The 21,940-nt window shown below is 34.0% G+C and overlaps 1 protein-coding gene across 1 annotated transcript in view; it reads left to right on the forward strand.

Moving 5' to 3' along the window:
- Positions 1-21,940, forward strand: part of LOC105836037 (cilia- and flagella-associated protein 44) — a 247,572-nt gene that overhangs the window by 26,754 nt on the left and 198,878 nt on the right. The window contains exons 2-4 of the mRNA XM_036295384.1: positions 857-996; positions 9,427-9,721; positions 18,424-18,568. Of these exons, the coding sequence (XP_036151277.1) occupies positions 866-996; positions 9,427-9,721; positions 18,424-18,568 (571 nt within the window). The 5' untranslated portion in view covers positions 857-865. The remainder of the gene's footprint in view (positions 1-856; positions 997-9,426; positions 9,722-18,423; positions 18,569-21,940) is intronic.

Here is a 21,940-nt window from a genome sequence, read left to right on the forward strand (position 1 = left end):
GTGATACAAATACAAACTACCATTCTATGAAAGATGATCTTTTGTCACTTGGCGTACGACGCTTTTCGTTTCGACCCTTTGCCTTCCTAATCTTCCGACATTTTACCTTCCTGCACACTTCGCTTGTAATACTGCAGAATATAATGCCACAATACAAATTGGTCTAACGCTTTGAATTTCGAAATTCTAAATTCAGAATTATGAGATTAGAGATCTCGAAAGCCCCTGAATAATAAATTTAAAGAAAATCTAGTATACAGAAATTTGATACAAAGGCTATGTTGCACATAAAAGTACATGAGAATAAGGTTAATTTGAGCCCTCAAACGTTTCTTTCTGTTGCGTTAAATTTTGGGCTTGGCCATGTTTCGGATGAGATTTGACATTTCTCTTACGCACCAGTGCACACACACACACACACACACACACACACACACACACACACACACACACACACACACACACAAAATCATAAATTGTCAAAAGTTCACTGTCAAAGTTTGATGATTATCAAACGTGACAGCAGCAGACGATAATGTGAAGCATATCACAGAGTATGAATTTGACACAAACAATCAATTAAAGCGATAACAAAATCAATAACACGGCTTTTTAAAAAGTGGATTTAAAACAAAAAAACAAGTTTTAAACAAAAATACAACATTATTCTTTTGTAAACACAACATTTTTAAATTATTTGGAAATATACATTTTTGACAAAGTAGAAATGCAAGTAAAATCTAAATATACATTATTTTTTCATTAATTTTTAATAGAATTTTCTTAAAGAAAAAATAACAATTTTAATATAAAAATATTCAATATGATTTTTCATAATATTGTTTTCTCTCTGTAGAAAAATCCGATGTTTGATCATATTGCCGTTGGCGAGAATGGCATTAAACCTCCTATAATAATTTATAAATGGCCTTCAATGGATATCGTGACAATTTTACATAATGGAACGCTGAAATCCTATTGTCATTTAACATACAGGTAACTTTTTAATTAAATTATTGTAGGTATTTAAAAGTATCTATATAAAAATACACACACAGATATGTTCATGTGTGTAATATTTGTACATATGGAAAAATGAAAAAAATAATCAACAAATAATTTACATTTATTAAAATACAGTTATATAGTTATTATATGGTATATAATTATTAAAATAACTTTTTATTTGTTTTTTATTAGAAGGTGTTGATGTACTTAAACTTATAGTAAATTCGGTCGCCTTACACTGGCACTGAACTCGTGTTAATTAAATCGTACGAGTGCAATATTAAGCCCAAAATAAAGAAACAGAGGATATCTATCGAACGCATTGCACTACAAAAATTTGCACTCAATGTATACTAGTGCAGGCGACCAAATTCGCTATTAATAATTATATAATTTTGCAATATTTTACTTTTTTCTACTATTTGAAAAGAACAGTTTTTCTGCTTTTATTGCACTAAATTCGAATTCTTAAAAAAAGTATTACTTTCAGTTCTTGAGGAAAATATAGTTAACACTTCAAAAACATTTTTTACTATTTAAAAAATTTGTAACTAACAAATCCGATGAGCGAGTAATTTAAAAAATGGACAAATATAAATATATTTTAATATTAACATATTGTATTTTCTACTGCCGGCGATATCGTCATATTTCCGATATGTTTTATTTGTAGGAACGGCTGTATAATAATGTAGGAAGTGTAACATGTACGAGTATGCGAGCGTATCGAGAATTTGGCAATGAACGGTGTGCGAGTATTTTCCGTTTGTCTTTTTTTTTTAAATAAAATATGAGAAAGAGAATTTTCGAGTTTTTGACGAGCAAATCTTCTAAGAAAAAGTCAAGTCGGGAGAATAGAAAAATCATTTAATAATTCTATTAACTCTGAGCAACGATTCGCAAACTGAAAGTCTAAGCTTGTAAGATTTATTTTAATTCCCTAAATATACACTTTAAAAATATCTCCTACAATAATTGTACAGAGTCACTTATAATTAGAATAATTATTTTGTGCAGGTTTAGTATGAAATACTATTCCAAATAGTAAAAATGTCAACTATTTTCATATATAAAAATAAAGAATTATATTTCGTAGAAAAGATATTTTATTAATGTAAATTATAATTATTAATAATATAACTAATAAAATATGTAACGTCCGTTTTTTTCCGGAGTAGGTTTAGAGGATGGATGCTGCAAAAGGGAATAAGTAGAGAGCAGTTGAGTTATTTTATATACATTTTATTCGTTGAATTACGTCCTATTTTTTTATCATACACTGTTTCCAGCCTTTTTCTTCGGGAGGAGGTTTATGGGATATAGAGTATCCCGGGGAGGGAATAGTAGTTGTACGATCCCGCGAAGGGGCTTGTTCTGTATCACCCGACACTTCGGAGTCGAGGTAAGTGACTCGGGTGCCTAGGGCGGCCTTATTTGGCGCTGGACTGGCACGGGGCGCGTCAGAATTCTTGTCGGGGCTACGTCAGTAGTTCGCGGTTTCGCGGGTTGTTTTTGGGTAAGCTTTGTGATTTTTGGGGGAGGGGAAAGCACGAAAGGGTCCGGTGAGGGAGGGTCCTCGTATGAGTCGTTTGCGGCGTCGGGCAATGGAGCTCGATCAAAGATTGAGGGGTCAAACTCCCCGAAGCTGTAGTACTTCTTTTTAAGGCGTTTCAGGTACGCCCTCCATCCACCTTTATAACAGCCCATGATTCTTCTAAAAAGGCGGTAGCCATGGTAATTCCTTTTTTTTTTGTTAATGAATCGCGAATGAGAAGTTATCTTAATGTATGTATATGGATATTTTTATTATTAATAATTTTTAATTGTAAGAGTTTCGAAGCGAGGCGAGGTTGTTAACGTGGAGATAGGGCGATGTGAACAGTAATGTTGCTTTGATCGACTGCGCACAGTGCCGGCGAAAAATGGCGATAAGAGAGAGAGAGAGAGAGAGAGAGAGAGAGAGAGAGAGAGGGGGGGGGGGGGGGTGGGGGGTTGTTGTCTTTCTGTTTTCTGCTCTCTTTTTCTTCTTCGCTCTTTCTGCTCCTCCCTACTCTCTCTGTCTCTTCATCTCTCTGCTCTCTCTCTCGCTCTCTCTCTCTCTCTCTCTCTCTCTCTCTCTCTCTCTCTCTCTTCTCTCGCTCTCTCCTCTCTCTACGCTCTCGTCTCTCTCTCGCTTCTCTCTCTCGCTATCTCTCTCTCTCTCTCTCTCTCGCTCTCCTCTCGCTCTACCCTATGCTACTCTCGCTTCTCTCTCGGCTGCTATCTCTCTCGCTCTCTCGCGCTCTCTCTCTCGCTCTCTCTCTCTCTCTCTCTCTCGCGCTCTTCTCTCTCTCTCTCCTCGCTCTCTCTTCTCTTCTCTCTCTACTCTCTCTCTCTTTCTCCTCCTTCTCTCCTCTTCTCTCTCTCCTCTCTCTCTCTCTCTCCTCTCTCTCTCGCTCTCTCTCTCTCTCTCTCTCTCTCTCGCTCGCGCTCGCTGCGCGCTGCTGCGCTCGCTCTCGCGCGCTCAGGCGCCCGCCTCTCGTCTCGCTCCTCTCTCGTCTCTCTCTCTCTTCTCCTCTCTCGCTCTCTCTGCGCGCTCGCGCGCTCTGTCTCTCTCTCGCTCGCTCTGCGCGCGCTCTCTCTCTCACTCTCTCTCTCTCTCTCTCTCGTCTCTCTCTCCTCTCCGCTCGCTCTCTCTCTCTCTCTCTCTATCTCTCGCTCTCTTGCGCGACTCTCTCTCTCTCTCGCTCTTGTCTCGCGCTCTCGTCTCGCTCGTCTCGCGCGGCGGCTGCGCTTCTCTTCCTCTCTCTCGCTCTCTCTCTCCGCGCTCTCTCTCTCGCGCCTCTCTCTCTCTCTCTCATCTCTCGCGCTCTCCGCGATCTCTGTCCGCTCTGCTCGCTACTCGCTCTCTCTCTTGCTCTCTCTGTCTCGTCTCTCTCTCTCTCTCTCGCTCCTTGCCTCTCTCGCGTCTCCTCTCTCTCGCTCGCTCTCTCTCTTCTCTATCTCTCTCTTCTCCCCTCTCTCCTCCTCATCCCGCGCTCTCTCCTCGCCTCATCTCTCCCTCTTCTATTTCCTCAGCTTACCTTTCTTCTTTCCTCCGGGGTTTCCAACACACGTGCCTCCAACAGGTCAAGTACGATACTGATTTGGAAAGAGAAGGATTGTAGTGGTAGTGTGCCTCAGACAAGTCAAGCACAGTACCGTGAATGAAGGATGAGAGAGTGAAATAGTGAGTGGAGAAGAAATGAGAAGTTCCAAAAGTCTTGCCGAATTTGAATATAATTTCGATCCTTCTTACAGTGATACTTACAATGGTGTATAAGATTTCGCTGTAGAGTCTTTCTGCGTGATCTGTTTGGCCAGAGAAGCTTCTGTTAAACTTATCTGATCAAGACTATTCGATTTTTACCAAATTTCGCTCGCTTATATATTTTGGTGATGGTGTGGCGAGGGGATAGTAAAATTCGGGGAAATTAGGGTGGTAAATGGTGGAGTAATTTGTTAATTATTTCCGAAGTTGTTAATACTATTATTTAAAGAAATTATCTGTAGTACGTTATTTTAACTTGCTATCAATATTCTTTTGTTTCTGTCTTCATTAATTTCGGAGTTATTAATCAGCCCTTTTTTCTTTATAGAGATTTATAAGGCTTTTCGTAGCGCATGCCGTTTCCGCGTGATTAATAACATGAATGAAGTTCGTGCCTAAATCGCAAGATTTCATTTATTAATATTAAGATCTGGAAAAAGGCGAACTGTATTTTGAAGCATACTCTTATTTGACTATCATTAAATAAAGAAAGAAGAGTCTAACTGATTTAATCTATTGTTTAATTGATACTTTATCGTTGTTTAGATTTTTATGCGTTTTATTCAAAATTTTATTTTGATAGCAATTGTGTGAATAAATTTTGACTCCAGGATTTATCCCTATTTCTGATATCTCTTTAATCCGCGTTACAATCAAATTATAGTATTAATAATGCTAGATTGATTTTGAACATGCGAGCGCGTCACGCTTGCGCCGCGTGGACGATGTGCGGACCGCGGCGCGCGCGTGATCGAGCGCGCGCGCTCAATCAGCTGATCGCGAAATGAATTTAATGTCTTTAATTTTTTCGTATGCGCACAGCACGATTGTCCGGTAGATGTTAAGTCTTCCTTTTGTTTCCTCCTCTCCTTGCACGCTGCCCGAATGGCGCGACGGGGGAGGAGAATTTCACGGGCGGCCAGAAAAGAAAAGAAATTTTCTGCGCCGGACGTAACAAAATAAATAATTTCTTACAAAATATGATCTTTTTTTTCCAAGTAATACATCAAATTCACTGTTGATATTTATACTATTTGCAATACTATTTGCAAACTTTTCAACAGAATAATCGTTCTACTTGACATTCTGTGACTACACCCATTTCTAAAAACAAAGCATGCTAGAAAGGATATCGATAAAAAATTCATTAAATATTTTTATACACTGGAACCCCTTGTTAGTAGACTGTTCAGGGCTCTGAATCTACTAACACGGAGTGACTTTTTATTGCTGAGTTTTATTCCCACTCCGAAATTCAGAGACGTAGTAATATTGTTATTTAACCAATTTATGATTTGGACTTCAAGACTAAATGTATTCAGTACTTAATTTATAAAACTGTAAAATATATTTAAAATTTATAGATATATTATAAAATACGTATTATTAGACAAAATCCAGGTTCGATTGCAATTAATATTTCTTTATTTATGTGATTATACTTAAACAATTTACTAAATTATTGTTGGCTATTTTATTTACATTTACGTAAATTTTTTAATAAAAAAATTATATAAGAATATATTTTTCATTAAAAAAAACGCTCAACACTCAACACCTTACGATCTTTGTTTCTGTTTATCTAAAATATTAGCCATTTTTTAAATAAATTGATTAGATCACAATCTCGCACAAATCTTAATTTACATAAACATGTCGTAACTATGAAAATTGTTTACTACACGACTGCATTACTATTCCCCACTTACGGTACTCACGTGCGCCGAGTGCATATGGGGGAAAATTTCTACTAACGCAGATTTAACTGACGTGAGGTTTCAGGGTATTAAAGTATAGTGTCTAAATATTAATTTTCACTCTTTTCAAAATCTCTCAAATATCGAGTTTGTCAGTTACAAATTTTAATAAATGCGTTTTCAATGAGCTTTAATATTTTTCTTAAAAAACCTGACAAGATGTTACATTTTCACTTACGAACTCTTATTTAACACATCACTAGAAGATCTGCTCAAACAGCAAAAACTATACAACTCTGTATTGTGAATATGAAATTGTGTGTGTATATGTGTGTATTATATAGTATTTTATATGTAAATATTATTCATAAAACAGTAAAATATATTATAACGAACCCCGACCGCTGGCAACACCGACCGCGCTCGACCGAACAACCGTCAAGCCGTCATACGGGCATTGGCCCGCCATAAGCATTTTTATTTCGTCGAGACGACAATCGTCTCGACGATACGCGCGCTTCCCCCAGCCAACATCCCGAATAGCGGGATGCTGAGCAAAGGGGGAGACCGAGGACTACCGAGAGTTCCCGATCCTTTATCAAGCTCAGTATAAAATCGGTTCTACAATACATCGTATGTCGCAGTAGAATGTCGGAACGCCATTCCATTTTCAAAAAGGAAATTCTCTCATTGGACCATTGGCTGCGTCCTGTTTAAACAAATTTTGTAAACAAATTATTGTATCCTCAGTTTTCAACCGTTAGGTTTCGTTTTTTAGGAGAATCAACTACAAACAAATACAAATAATCAATCAATTACAAATGAAATTAATGTAACTTTTATCGCCTATAAAGGTTCTAGCAGCAGTGCTTGTGCTTCTGGAAGTAGTGGTCTTTCATTTTTTATGGGCTCATTCCTCAAGCTTCCTAAATAAAGATCCGCAGAAACCAGCAAGAAATGCATCAAGTCTTCATTTGTGTTAATGCGAGATGATTTTCTAGTATTATTTTCTCTGCACCTTTTCAAGTCTTTGTTCCTTGCTTCTTGTGCTTCTTCTGATAATTGTCCGATTGGTATTACGAAGGAACTTATTATGTTTGCACCATGATTCAAAATCTTGTGAACTGAAGCAGGCATGTTAAACCAACTGTATTCTTTTATGAAAAGTTTTGCAGTGGTTCTAGCAAACAAACGAAATCGTTCGACATGAATGGCTTTATCACATGCCAGCGTTTGCAAAATTACATACAAATTCTTAAGCAGTTCTTGGTTAAGACCGGTAATTTCCGATGTTGTCTTGTAATTCTCAAAAAACCTTCTGGCTGTATTACCATCGTTTGAAGAACCAGCTCCTTGTTTGGGAGTATCTATGATCAAACCCAGGTGTTTGCGCTCTCGAAACCCTACGAACCTCTACCTGGACGGGTATAAAAGGCCGTGCCGGTGGAGGAATAGGTCACTTCTCGACCGACCGTATTCCGACGGCAATCTTTTTCGCCCGATACGCCGAGAAGCCCTACGATCAAGAGACAGAGTGGAGAGTCTTCGCTTTCGCCAAGCGCTCTTGGCCACGATCGACTCATCTCCTTATCCTGAGCTCATCAGCCGAGGGTGGAGTATTCTCCGCCTTCGCCGAGGCAGTCTCGGCCGCAGCTCACTCCATCCTAGCACACGGCCCAGATACACGAGATCGAGAGCTCTCCGTCTCTCCCGAACATTCTCGGGGACCGACGCCGTTCCTTAAAATCCATCTATCCAGCATCATCAACGCGATACGGGAAATCTTCATACGACATCGCGCGCACCGTCGATCACCCAAAAACTGCGTGAACACGGCTCAGCGCCCACCACGCCGCGCGCTCCCGCACCCAGAAACTCGAGCTCGACACAACGGGATACCGCCCAACCTCGCGTCGCCTCGGCTCCTCCGAACGCCGCGCGCAAGCCAGCGAGAACAGCTGACTCCGAAAGTCACGCGCATCCTGTAAATAAATCTGTAAATACACCTGTATATAATAATCGTTAAAATATAATTGTAATAGTCAGATATCACCGGTTACGATTCATTGCCTCAGGACTCTTCCTACCCTAGATCCCGGCGAGCTACGTCCGTGTAGGAAAACGATCGTTACAATATTTAACGTCAAACAATTTGTAGTCAATTCTGTTGAAAGAATGAAGTTTATAGAGTAAGAAATAGCTAAAGTATGTATTTGTTTATTAGATTTGTTTATAATATTAAAAATTGTTTTGGACTTTTAACAAATTATAATTAAGCATTGTTTTTACGTATATCTTGCATAAAAAATTTAAGAATAAAGTATCCAAGTATTTCTAATTCTGAAGAAACGCTTTTACTCATTAATTTGTTTATAAAAAAATAAACAATTTTATTTAAATCTTCTAAACTGCTGGATATTATATTTGGAGAGTGTCTTTACTAATTTCTTAATATTTCGAATAAATATGAATGTTTAAATATGAAGGTTTAAACAAAATGGGAGAATTTCCAAGAAAAAAACAATTTTAACATTTGTTGTTTAATAAAAAAAATTTTTTTTTTTTCAAAAATCGACTTTCACAAATCTCTTTGGAATTTAGTTAACTTTTATTAAAAAAACAAAAATTTTAATCGGATGAAAATTGTAAGCTCTAGACTAATTTGTCCACAAGTACGTTTTTTGTTTGTGTACGTTCCTGGTATAGCGTTGCGCTCACTGTGCGTCCGCGCAACGCTATACCAGAACGCGGCATGTATCCAGAAGCCCATTCTAAAAGCTTTGGAAGCATTTCTAAAATCTTTTAGAAACATAAAATATATACTTTCATGTATCTATAATATTACGAAATAAATGTAACAAATATAATATTTCAGAAATATTTCTAAGATATTATAAAAATAGTATTATATTTACATTGCACAAATAATATTTCTGTAAAATATTAAACGCAAAGTTATTGTATTTAAAATACTTTTGAAAACTTTTTTAAAAGATTGCATAAATATTAAAAAATTGAATTACAATAAAATAGTTATTATACGAAAACCTTATCATATTTCTGTCATTAAATAGTATTTTTATGACATATCCTAGAGTTGTGTTCATTTCACAGCTCTTGCCTACCGAGATATTCTACATTTTTGTCAAAACATTACAAATGTATTTCCGTTAGATATAACATAATGATCTGTTTCGAAATTAACTGCAACACATTTTTCTGATTTAAACTTAATTTTTTATTCCCATCATGTAACATAATTTTAACTAGCTTTATCACAAGAATAAAGCAAAAATGAAGTCCGAAATCTACATTTAGCAATTCTAATTTTATTTAATAATGTTCACATGTTGTATTTAATTTTTTATAATCACATTTTGTATTTTAAATATCGGATTTTTTAAAGATTATGTATTTTTCACATTTTCGCAGCGCAGATGGTTTATTGCTGGTGTCACAAGGAGGATATCCAGATTACACAATTACTCTTTGGAATTGGCAGAAAACTGAAATAGCATTAAAATGCAAATCTTACAATCAGGACGTTTACAATGTAACGATATCTCCATCGTTACCTGGATATTTAGTGACAAGCGGCTCAGGACATATAAAATTTTGGAAAATTTCCAAAACATTTACCGGACTTAAATTAAAAGGCGAAATTGGTAGATTTAGACAGACAGAGATTTCTGACATTGTGGGCGTATATATTATGCCAGATGGAAAGGTATAAGAATTGTTCTAACCTGTACAGCATATAATATTTATAAAAAATTTACAAAAATTTATAATAATTATCTAAATGTTTTCATCATTTATGGCTCTTTCTTTGGGCCAAAGGTCACCTTCCTTTTTAGGGTGCCCACGTAATTTCCAGCATTTGTTCCGGGCGTATCCGGATTTTTTGCAGTAATCGCAGTATGCGTTTAATGTATTTACGCGAGAGCGTCCTTCCGGTCTTGGTAATTTAAACTGATTTAAACGACTGATTGGCATGTCGACTGTTGCGATATTCTCGTTTATCGTGGCCAGTTTTCCCGCACTTTTTGCATTGGGGAGTCGGTTTGTGGTTATTCTGCTGAGATTCAGTCTGGACCTCTTTTCTGTGTCCATTGGTTCGTGCATTAGGTCCTTTGATCTTTCCTTCTGCGCTCGCTTTTGCGATTGTTTCAAAATATTGAGTTGCAAGATCCCTCGAAGTCTTATTAATCTCAGGGATTATATTCCGTGCTTCTTTTAAGCTTAAATATTGGATGTGAGATCCGCGCTGGTGCCGTAAATCTCTGAGCGATCGCCCATGTGAAAGATCTAGCGCGTGGCTAGTAGGGCGTCGCGTATTCCTATTTTTCCCATTTCCCTCGGCGGAGAGTGAACTTTGTTTCGGTTTCCAAGTTGAAAACGAAGTTCACGAATTTCAAATAATAGCTCATGGAGCATGTTCTCCATAGGGTGTATCGGTCGCCTATTTATTTGTGGCGCTGCCGGTGTATTTCCACTTTGCTCATGTGAGTCCCGAAGCTCTTGTGCTTCTTCTTCGGGTTCTTCCCGGATTACGCGGGGTGATGCCTGTGGCGGGGAGCGTGTCAACGGTCCCGCTACGTCTGTCCCCGTTGGTGAACGTGTGTCCATATTATCGTTATTTATTAGACTAAAGTCTGGTCCCTGTATCGAGAACATGCGTTCGGTTGTTATATTCGGAGAGTTCGCTCGACTATCCAAAATCCGAATCGCGTTATTAATTATCGCTGTTAACGCGTCTTGAACTACGTTAAACGCTGTATCAATGTTTTGCTTGGTGGACATTTACGTTCGGTTATAAGCGTGCGTGCTGAGTTTGCGCGTTACAGCTTATTTTGCAATATCGCGTATGTCGCGTTGCGCTAGTACGTTGGCATTCGTGTGCCTTTTGAATTACAGTAGCTATCCTAGCTATTTCTTTTACGGTAATCGCAGTTACCAGGAGTCAACCGATATTTTGTTCTATTCGCGTTACAATTTTGTGTCGTCCTACGCTGTTTCTCGTTACAATTTAATGTATGTCGGACTTACATAAGTATGACGATGAGCTGCATGGTGCGGCGATCAGCTGATAGGTAGGTCTCGGCGTCGTCTCGAGTTTCACTCTTATCGCTGACGCGCTATGTACGCTCCGGCTGACTTCCTGGCTTGTACAGCTGATTGCTCGGTGACGCTTGGTTTCTCTTGGATCTTCTTTTTGGCAGTGCAAATCCCACCACTGCCACCACTGTTGTATCCCTCGTTGTGAGTACGTTAGGGATCGCTGCCAGAGATCTCGCGAGGAGAATATTTAGTCACTCACACCGTTATTCGTCTTGAACACTTTTATTATATTGTCTGTTTTACAGTGTGCGATTAGATCGCGATCTCGCAAGGCAGAATGTCACGTCTATGAGTGCACTATTCACGACCCCGCAAAGCAGAGTGTCGTGTGTTATCTCGGTTTGTCGACTTCGGATTGACCCGTCTCTTGACGGCTTCTGGTTGACCCATCCCTCACTTTCTTTCGGCGGTTTATATATCCGTTAATTTGGTAGTTGGATCGAGAGAAGGGGAGGATTGCGTGAGGGCATAAATTGGTCAGTATTTCAAAATCTTGCTTAGACAGCAAGTGCTGTCTCAGGAGCATTGCGCTAATTGTCGAGCGAATTGCGCGAAACCTCGCGCAATGCGCTCGATGCTGACTGCTGCAGCTGACCGACTTACGTCATCGGTGCTACTGACACCTTTCTTATCGGTGTGTCATTCATAACAAATCTATAACAAATATGTATGCATTAACATAAAGTATTCATGGATCATCACGAAGCATTAGGATGTGTACGATCTTCGAAGTCAAGCAACGTCGGGAGTGGTTAACACTTAGATAGGTGACCGTTTTTTCAGACGCAGAAATTAAACATGTTCTAACAGGTACTGTGGCTTGGCTGAAACATGTATAGTCTTCTCCTCTTTACAAAATTATTGTAGAAATTTATGATGCTGAGATTACGTTGAATTTAATCAAAATTATTTAATAATGCAATCAATTTTTTGCTTTTGTTATAAATATGTTTAGTAAATATTAAAAAAATCAATTACCAAATGTCAAAAAAACATTTTCTTAAACTTTGAAACAAATATTTATTAAATGTTAGAAAAATATTTGTCCAAACATTTAAAAAAACGTTTTTCTAATTTAAAAAAAAAACTTTTCTCATTATTTTTAACATTTTTAGAAATGTTTTTTTAAATGTTTTTTTAAATATTATTAAAAACATTTTTTTAATATTGTTTTGCTGATTGGGGTTTTTAGGACGTCAACAAGATCGGCCTACGGTAAAAAAGCGGACATTCCTTATCTTTCCATTTTTTATTATTTTATAGGCACTTTTTCGTGCATTTGCTTTTTTTCATATGTGCATTCGAGGAAATTTAATTTGCAGCAAAAAAAGTGTCTTGTACTTTTTTCATAAAATGCATAGTTTTCGAGATATATGTAATATAAGAAAATACTTTTCAAAGTATAGTGATTCTTTAATCAAAAATACTTTTCGTTCAAATTTAACCGCAAAAGCGAAAAACTAAGTAAAAATGCTTAACTTCCGTTAACGATATCTCGATAACGTGACTATTAATGAAAAATACTTTAACATGGGCTCATTTTGTTCATTATAATGTATATTTTAAGTTTTTGTAAGCGTATAGCCAACCCTATTAAGGCAAATATTAGTAAATAAACAAAAATGTAAAAATTGGAATTTTTTTGCCAATTTTCGTTATTTTTTGCCATTGTTTTTTGCTTATTTTTTGTTTTTAAAGAATTGTAAAAATTTTTTAAAAATACACATTCGATAGGAAATTTAATTACAAAAATGTTCTGTAGCAATTTTTTCGTACTTGCCTTCGTTTTTGAAATATTTCGAATTTAGTAAAAACCTACCCTTTTTGTCTATATCTCAAAAACGCATCCCCAAATGTAATAGCATTTTGCGGCTTTTCCACTTTTTTGGTCCAATATATTATAACAATCAATAAAATTGCTTGAAGGAATTAGTTGCTAATTATGCCCGATTTTGAGCTCCAGTTACTAGATTATAATTCTAATAATGTATTACTACAGAACATCTCTCGATTTGCCATCTACATCCGATGCTTCTTCAATAATATTACATTCTTCTAATATCAGTTCAACTACATCGTTTAAAACAAAAAAGAATAGCTCTTTATATAAACAAAGAAAAAACAAATAGAAATAGAACAGAAAAGAATACAGGCAATTAATGACCTAAAAGAATCTTTAAAAGAGAGTAACGAAATTCAAAGAGAACGAAATAATTTAATAAACAAAATTACTTCTATCATTACAAGAAAAATAAAATTATTTTTCATGTAAAATAGAGAAGACTTATTCTTTGTTAACATTTTTTTTTATTAAAAATAATTTATTTTTTGCTCTTGTGTTTATTCTATACATTTATTACATGTATTCAACATTACATTTTTTTTATTGGAAGAAAAAATATTTTTTATGTTAAATATATCCAAAGAGCACACTATATTTTTTAAGCGTTTTTAAATATTTATTTTTAATTATTTTTACATTATTAGCGTTTATTGTACAAATAATATTTATTTAATATTTATGTATGATTTATTTTACATTTAAAAAATTGTTTAAAACAATATTTCGAAAAATATTTATCTAATATTGATTTAATATTTATGTTACAATAACTAATTATTTAAAATAAAGATTTAGGACAAATATTTATATAATATTTGATTGATGTTTTTATAACATTAACTTAACATTTTAATAAATTGTTTAAAATAGTATTTACGTAGCATTTATTTAATGTTTACGTAATAATTATTTCACATTTAAATAATTTAAAATATTATTTTAAAGAATATTGGACTCATTGTTAGGAAGCTTTATTAAAACATCGCAACATAAAAGTGGAGATTAAGACAATATATATTGCACTTATCGAAACAATATGGATATTAACAATACACAAAAATTATAAGAAATAACATCTATCCTTTATTTTTTTACGAACGGAGCAAAAATGGATCTTTTTAGACGTTATTCTACACAGCTATTTCACATATGTAAAAATTAGTAAAAAACTGTAAAATTAAGAACGCTTAGTACTCAGAAATCTGAAATAGAACAACAACATTTTATTTTTACAAGCAGACAAAGGAAACACCACGGTGGTTATGGATAAAGAAGATTACTGCAATAAAATCAAGGCTATGCTCTCAGATCACAAAGTTTATAAAAAATTTAAACGCATCCCGACTTATACTATAGAGAAGAAAACGATCTCTTCTCAGAAATGTAGATTTTTCTCCTCAAACTCTTAGAAATTTAATTCCCAGAGAATCTTTGACTCCTAGACTCTACGGTCTTCCTAAGATTCAGTGCCATATTACGCATCATTGTTAGCAACATACAGATGGATCCACCTATATAATTTGGCCACTATCTCATCAAATCTCTCCAAACTTACTGGACTCAATGATTCTAATATTAAAAATTCAATAGATTTCGTGAACAAAATCATTAAAATCAAGACAAGAACTAATGATATCCTTGTAAGCTTTCATATAGCTTTATTGTTCACAAATGTTCCAGTCCAGGACATTTGGAACATTATCAGAAAATCCAACAGAATTTCTACAAATCTCCTTCCATTAATAGAACACTGTTTAACGTCAACTTATTTTCAGTTTCAAGGAGAATTCTTCGAACAAACTTCTAAAGCAACAATGGGCTCTCCCATCTCATCCACCATCGCAAATATCTTTATGGAACAGTTTGAAAATCAAATTCTAAAAAACGCACCTCTCAAACCATCTATATGGTTCCCATATGTTGATGACACTTTTGTCATCTAGAGCCATGGCAGAGATACTCTTCCTCAATTTCTTGCCTTTCTCAACTCTCAGCATTCTAACATTCAATTCATAATGGAAGTAGAACAAAACAACCAAATCCCTTTTCTAGATGTGTTGATTAGAAAGGAGATGGTACTTTAAGCCATCAGATCTATCAAAAACCTACACACACAGATCAATATCTTTACGCCACCTTTTACCACCACTCTTCGCAAAAGAATTCAGTTATTAGTTTACTGGTATACAGAGCCTTCACAATTTCCGAATCAATAATTAAAATAAAAAATACAAAATGCCATTTCTGTTTTAAATACATATTTAAAATGGAACCATTTCATACGTTATCTAGCTCTGGCGCCGACTTAGGAGTCGGCAGATCTGGTATACCTTATCGGATATTATTTTTTATTGGACAAAACACTTTCTTTTTATCCGTTCAAATGTAATGTCCTACTAACAATAAGTTGTCGGTATATCTTATAAAATTTTAACGGATAGACTTATAGCATTGCATTTTCTGTTCGCATTTTATCGGAAATTGCATTTTAGCGGATAAAAATATTGATCGTTTCGTATCCGTGAATTTTCCGATTACGAAATGATTGGAAAAGGACTGAAACGGTTATTTCCAATCAAAACAATTAGACATTTTTCTCAGTGTATGTACAATATATGTACATGTTTTGTGGACACTGTTCCGTCATATAGTCTACACTTCCCTTTTTTTTCTTAGTATCTACTTTCTTTCACCTCATTCCCCAACTTAAATGTAGCTATTTTCTTTCACCTCTATGTTTCCCCTCTATTCCTTTTTCAGGTTTTCCGGTACTCCTTCCTCTTTCACTCTCCAATACCACCTGTTCCGACTTCCTATTTTTTTCCGTCTGCGTTTTCCTTTGCTTTTTCTTATCTTTAGTTTCTTATCTCCTTTGCTTAAACATCTTCTTTTTTCTCATCTTTCTCTACATTTTCGATTCTCATCTCCTTATTCTCAAAGAACTTCCTTCTTTTCCTTTCCCAATCCGATGTATCTTTCTTCTCCTTCGCTCTTCTCTTTATCTCTCTCCTACATATCCCCCCCCCCATAACTGCAATTTTTCTCCTCTTTAGTAAATTGTTATATATAATTATGTTTGCTTTGTATATTTGAGGAATTTCTACTAATAACAAAAAAACATTTTATACAAAAGTTTTACAGGATAAATACTTCAATTTAACTATGCTATTCATTTAAAAAGAAAATTTTGTTTTTTCAAAAAACTAGTCGAGAAAAAATGGACATTAATATGATCAGATGTAAATATGCATAATTAGATATGAAAAGATCTAATAATATATGATCATATATAATCAAATCCGAAAATTGGCGCGATGTAATCATACATCATAAAATATATAATTAAATATGAAAAGATCTAATAATATATGTGTATTTTATATGATCATATATAATACCTATTATATAATCATATAAAAAACATATATTATTAGATCTTTTTATATCTAATTATATATTTTTATGATTATATATGATCATATCGCGGCAAATTTCGGATTATATATAATTATATATGATTAGATTATATATGATTATATATTATTAGATCTTTTCGTATCTAATTATATATTTTTACATCATACTAATATCCATTTTTTCTCAAATATTTTTTAAAAATAAATAGCATATAGTTAAATATAAGTATTTATGCTATAAAACTTTTGTATAAAACATTTTTTGATATTTTAATATTTTACAAAATATATTGAGAAAGAGCAAAATGTCTCAACTTTTGAAGGGTGGTTTCACCCCTTCAAACCGTTTTTGAGTCCAAATAAAAAATTTGTGAATTCTTGTATTTATCACCTCTACATTTATGCCAAGTTTCAATAAAATTGGAATTTTCAGGTTTGCGAGGTTCTCTTGTGAGTTATTCAACTAAAAAAAAATGGTACACTGAGAAAAAAAATTGCTAGATACAAATAAATATTTCTTTGAATAGTGCTAATAACATATTTTATAGAAAATCAATAATATTTATTTCAAACAAGTAATATTTTCTAAATTATAGAAAACTAGTACTTGTTTTAAATAAATACTATTGATTTTCTATAAAATAATGTTATTAGCACTATTTCAAGAAATATTTATTTGAATCTAGTATTTTTTTTCTCAGTGTAGTTTCTAATTCTCTTTTCTCGTCCTTTATATATATATATATATATATATATATATATATATATATGATCTTAAACAACATTAATAATATGTATATGGGGCGTTTTTTGTGAAAACGGCCACCCCTCTGCACATTTTATTTCTTGAGATAAATAAATGTTTAAGTGCTGAAAATTTTTGTTGATCTTTTTATTTTAGAATGCCGTGTGGCAAATTTGGAAATGCAAAATGGCGGACCCAAAATGGCAGCCAAAACAAAAAAAAAGCAATTATTTATAATGTAAAATAACATTTGCACATTATTTGACTTTCAAAAAGGCCAATTTAGGTGTGTCCTGACTTTTAGACAGTGTTGTTAATCCTTAAAATATACTCTGGGTTAAAATAACCCCCCCAAAAAATTATAAAATTAAACTTAAAATTAAAATTTTTTGATATTTATTTTGAAACAATTGGATTAACATTAATATTAAATGTTTTAAAAATACACCTAATTTTTAGTTCAAAATAATTTATTTTTTTCTCGCAGTAACCATTGAAAGTGGCTTTGAGTCATTTTTGACATCATTAGAGTACTTTTTTATAAGTTCTTTATTGACGGAATCAATAGATTAAAAGAATTGTGCTACTTTTTAATCTTTAAAATCTAATCCTACACACTTTCTATGAGACATAGATATAATACACATTGGATCAAGATGACCCAAAACCATTTTCAATGGTTACTGCGACGAAAAAAATAAATTATTTGAATTAAAAAATAGGTGTATTTTTTAAACATTCAAAATAAGGTTAATCCAATTGTTTCAAAATAAATGTCAATAAATTTTAATTTTAATTTTAATTTTATACAATTTTTTTCAAGTTATTTAACCCAAAGTGTATTTTAAGAATTAACAACACTGCTTAAAATCATAACATACCTGAATCGGCCCTTTTCAGAATCAAATAATGTGCAAATGTTATTTTATATTACAAATAATGGCTTTTTCTTTGTTTTTGCCGCTATTTGGGTCCGCCATTTTGTATTTCTCAATTTTCCACACGGCATTCAACAGTAGAAAAATCAACAAAAATTTTCAGCACTTAAATAATTACTTATCTCAACAAATAAAATGTGTAGAAGGGTGGCCGTTTTCACAAAGAATGCCCCATATATAAAATAATTACATAATATGTTTTTAAAAATAAATAACAAATATAAATTTATAAATATTTATGTGTGCTGTCTAGAAATAAAGATTTCTCAATTAAGTTATTTTTATATAAACGAATGGAACAATTTGTTTAAAATTAAATTGTTTAATTCACACGAATAAATTTTGTTTAGAATATGTTATTTTTAGATTGTATCAGGCTGCGAATGGGGAAACATTTTATTATGGGAAGAAGGCTTAATTACTTTCGAAATATGCAGAAAAAATCGGCAGCCATGTCATGCTAAGCCAATCACACAATTTGAATATATAAACGGAGAACTCATCTCAGTTGGTAAGTCTTTTTCAAATCGTTATTATTATTAGCACGATAACCATTTCCGAAGAGGCAAATGTTGGCAACAGATTCTGTTTGCCGAAAGGCAGTAGATATGAAACAAACTTTGATATTAAAAATACTGTGCGCATAATTCTAGCAAAAATTCACCAATGGCAGTCAACAGATTACTTAACAAAATGATGGTAAATAGCCAGTAGATTTGTCAAGAGCATTGACGAAAAATTCATGACAAACATTAAAGTAGCTTTGTTTAGTGTAAATTGTCATCAAACTGTCCGCACAAATGCAACAATATAAAGGTTATCAAATACATCAAATTAGCGATTAATAGCATGCAGGTATATGTTAAACACGTTAACAATAGATTGACACCACAAATGAGGCCACAAATGCAGCAGATTAATACATTCAGTAGTAGGTAATAGAAAGCATGCAAATGTACTAAACGTAAATCAAAATTTATAATCTATTGTTTTTCGTTTAATTTGCGCGTTTATATATATACATATATACCATTATATATATAAATGTCACATCTGTAAGAAAAAAGGCACGAAAGAGTACTTTCTACCGGAGTACTCTCGGTATTTTTTTGTAAAATAAATATAAATTCTATAAATAATTAATATAATTTTTATTAGATATCACGTACACATGTTTTAAAAAATTAATGTATGTGCGATAGAATAAGGTATCTAGTGTTAGATATTTATTTTAAATGATAATGTAACGTACGCGGGAATATTTAAACTTAAATTGTAATAATTACTTTAAAACTGAATCTAAATAATAGAATACATGAGCATTGATTTCTTATTCGGTTGCTGTATTGATTTCTTATTCGGTTGCTGGTATTATCAAGTGTAGGTCGATATCGGAATCAAAATCGATTGAATATAGGGTTACACCCTGAGACTAAACCTTCCTCCTCCACAAGAAAATAAGTGCGTAGGGGAAAAAAATGCGGCTTAAGTAGAGGGAAATTAAGTATAAATAAATGAGCCAAATGCTCAGCGTCAGTCTGTTAGTCAGCCTTGTATAAGTCTAAGGGCGGGTTTATCAATGCTCAGCTAAGTTAAATTTGACTAATAGTTAAATACTAACTGTAAGCTATGTGTTTATCAAAGCGGAATAACTAACAGTTACGCATAAACTGTTGGTTAAAGTGTTTGTTACAAACACTTTAACCAACAGTTTATGCGTAACTGTTAGTTATTCCGCTTTGATAAACACATAGCTTACAGTTAGTATTTAACTATTAGTCAAATTTAACTTAGCTGAGCATTGATAAACCCGCCCTAAGTCTTCTCAGTCCTAGTCTTAAGTCTATTGTCAATTGCGATATTACTCGGGTTAGTCCGACAGTTATTCAGTTAGTCTGGGATTGTCGTGATCTTTAACTTGAGCGGTCTTAAATCGAAGTCCTTAGCGGACCAATCCTAGAATTCAGGCTCAGTTTGTTGTTTCGAAGTAGATTTTGAAATTAAAGGTAATTAAGTTAATTACTCTTCAAGATCATTTAGTTTTTCTTTCAACCTCTGTCGCTGCCTTTGAGTGGCAACAGATCAAAACTAAACTCTGTCGCTGCCTTTGAGTGGCACAGATTGAATTCAAACTCTGTCGCTGCCGAGAGCATCAAGACAGATCTTTCGGGCCCTGTCACTGACATTTGTGTGGCAACAGACCTGAATCCTGACTCTTCCTCAGGTGTGGCAACTGAGTATTATTAACTTTAATCTAACTCTAAATATTAAATGCCCAAAAAGAGTGGTAAGCGCGTAAGAATTAAAAGACTAAGATATCAAATTAATCAAGCGATAATCTCTAATCGCGATCTTCTGAAATTTATTTATGAATTAGATAAACTCTTAATTCAACCTTCCCAAAAGCCTAACGAACCAAACAAATATAAATTCATCAGGATTGATTTTGAAATTAACTTTCCTCATTTTAAAAATGTAAAGAAAAAAGATCCTTGTTATTACAAACTTGTAAAATTCGGTATCTTTTCGGTGAAGATTAATATTTCTCACAAACTTGTCCATCCCCGGGTAAATTACTTAAATGTATTGACCCAAAACGGACATTAAAATCAGAACGTGACAATAGTACAAATGTTCTTTCAAAAATAAGGAAAAGTGACATGTACGGTTTCCGAGAAATGTTTATGCAAAAGCAATGCAGAGGCATTTTTACGTGCGGAGAGCGCACGCCACTGAAGATGTGACAACGCTGTTGCATATGCTGTTGCATCCCATACAGCACAATATCTTTCAGAAAGCTTTTTGAAAGATATCTGAGAGGAGATATCTTTCAGATAGCTTCCGCGTCTAAAGCGGTTTAATTTTTGTATCTGACGGTAGCGTACCAACATCCTTAAATAAAAAAGACTTGCGTTAATAGAGCGCGGAAGGAAATAAGATTTCACCATCGATATAATATAATATTATACAATGCTATACTGATATATGTCTATAAAAGAGATTAAAATGGAATAAATAAAAGTGATGTCTTTTTCTATCGATATTCAAAAGAAAAAGACATTGTGAACTAATACATTTTATTGTTAATCTATCTTTTTGCAGACAGATCTACCTCATGTTTGTTGTCAGTTTGTCGTCGTTTCTGCAAACAGATCTGCTTTGGGTTTGTCAATTTATTGTAAATTCTGCACACAGATCTGCTGAATATTTGATGCAATTCTGTTATAAATTTTTAATCAATTTTGTCAATCAATAGTCAATTAATTACACAGGCACACAAAAAAAGTAGTTGGTCCGGCGGACTGGACTAGTCAATCCTTATATATTTCGACCCGCTGAATCCGAATCCAAGGTTAGAATGGCAAAGTTAGCTCGCATTTTCTAACCTCAAAAAAAATTTTTTTTTTAATGTTGGTCCGGCGAACCGGACTAGTCAATCCTTATGTACTTTGACCCGCTGAATCTGAATCCAAGATCAGAATTTCCGAATTGGCTCATTTTTTCCTAACCTAAAAAAAAATTCTTTTTTTTATGTTGGTCCGGCGGACCAGAATAGTCTATTTTTATGTATTTTGACCCGCTAAATCCAAATTTAAGGTCAGAATTGCTCAATTGGCTGGACCAAGATTTAAAAAAAATTTTTTTTTTAGATTAGGAAGAAATGAGCCGATGCAACAATTCTGACATTGAATTTGGATTCAGCGGGTCAAAATACATAAAGATAGACTATTCTGGTCCGCCGGACCAACATAAAAAAAAAAATTTTTTTTTAGGTTAGGAAAAAATGAGCCAATTCGGAAATTCTGATCTTGAATTCGGATTCAGCGGGTCAAAATACATAAGGATTGACTAGTCTGGTTCGCCGGACCAACATTTAAAAAAA

Source organism: Monomorium pharaonis, chromosome 1, assembly GCF_013373865.1.
Source record: "Monomorium pharaonis isolate MP-MQ-018 chromosome 1, ASM1337386v2, whole genome shotgun sequence".
Taxonomy (NCBI): Eukaryota; Metazoa; Arthropoda; class Insecta; order Hymenoptera; family Formicidae; genus Monomorium; species Monomorium pharaonis.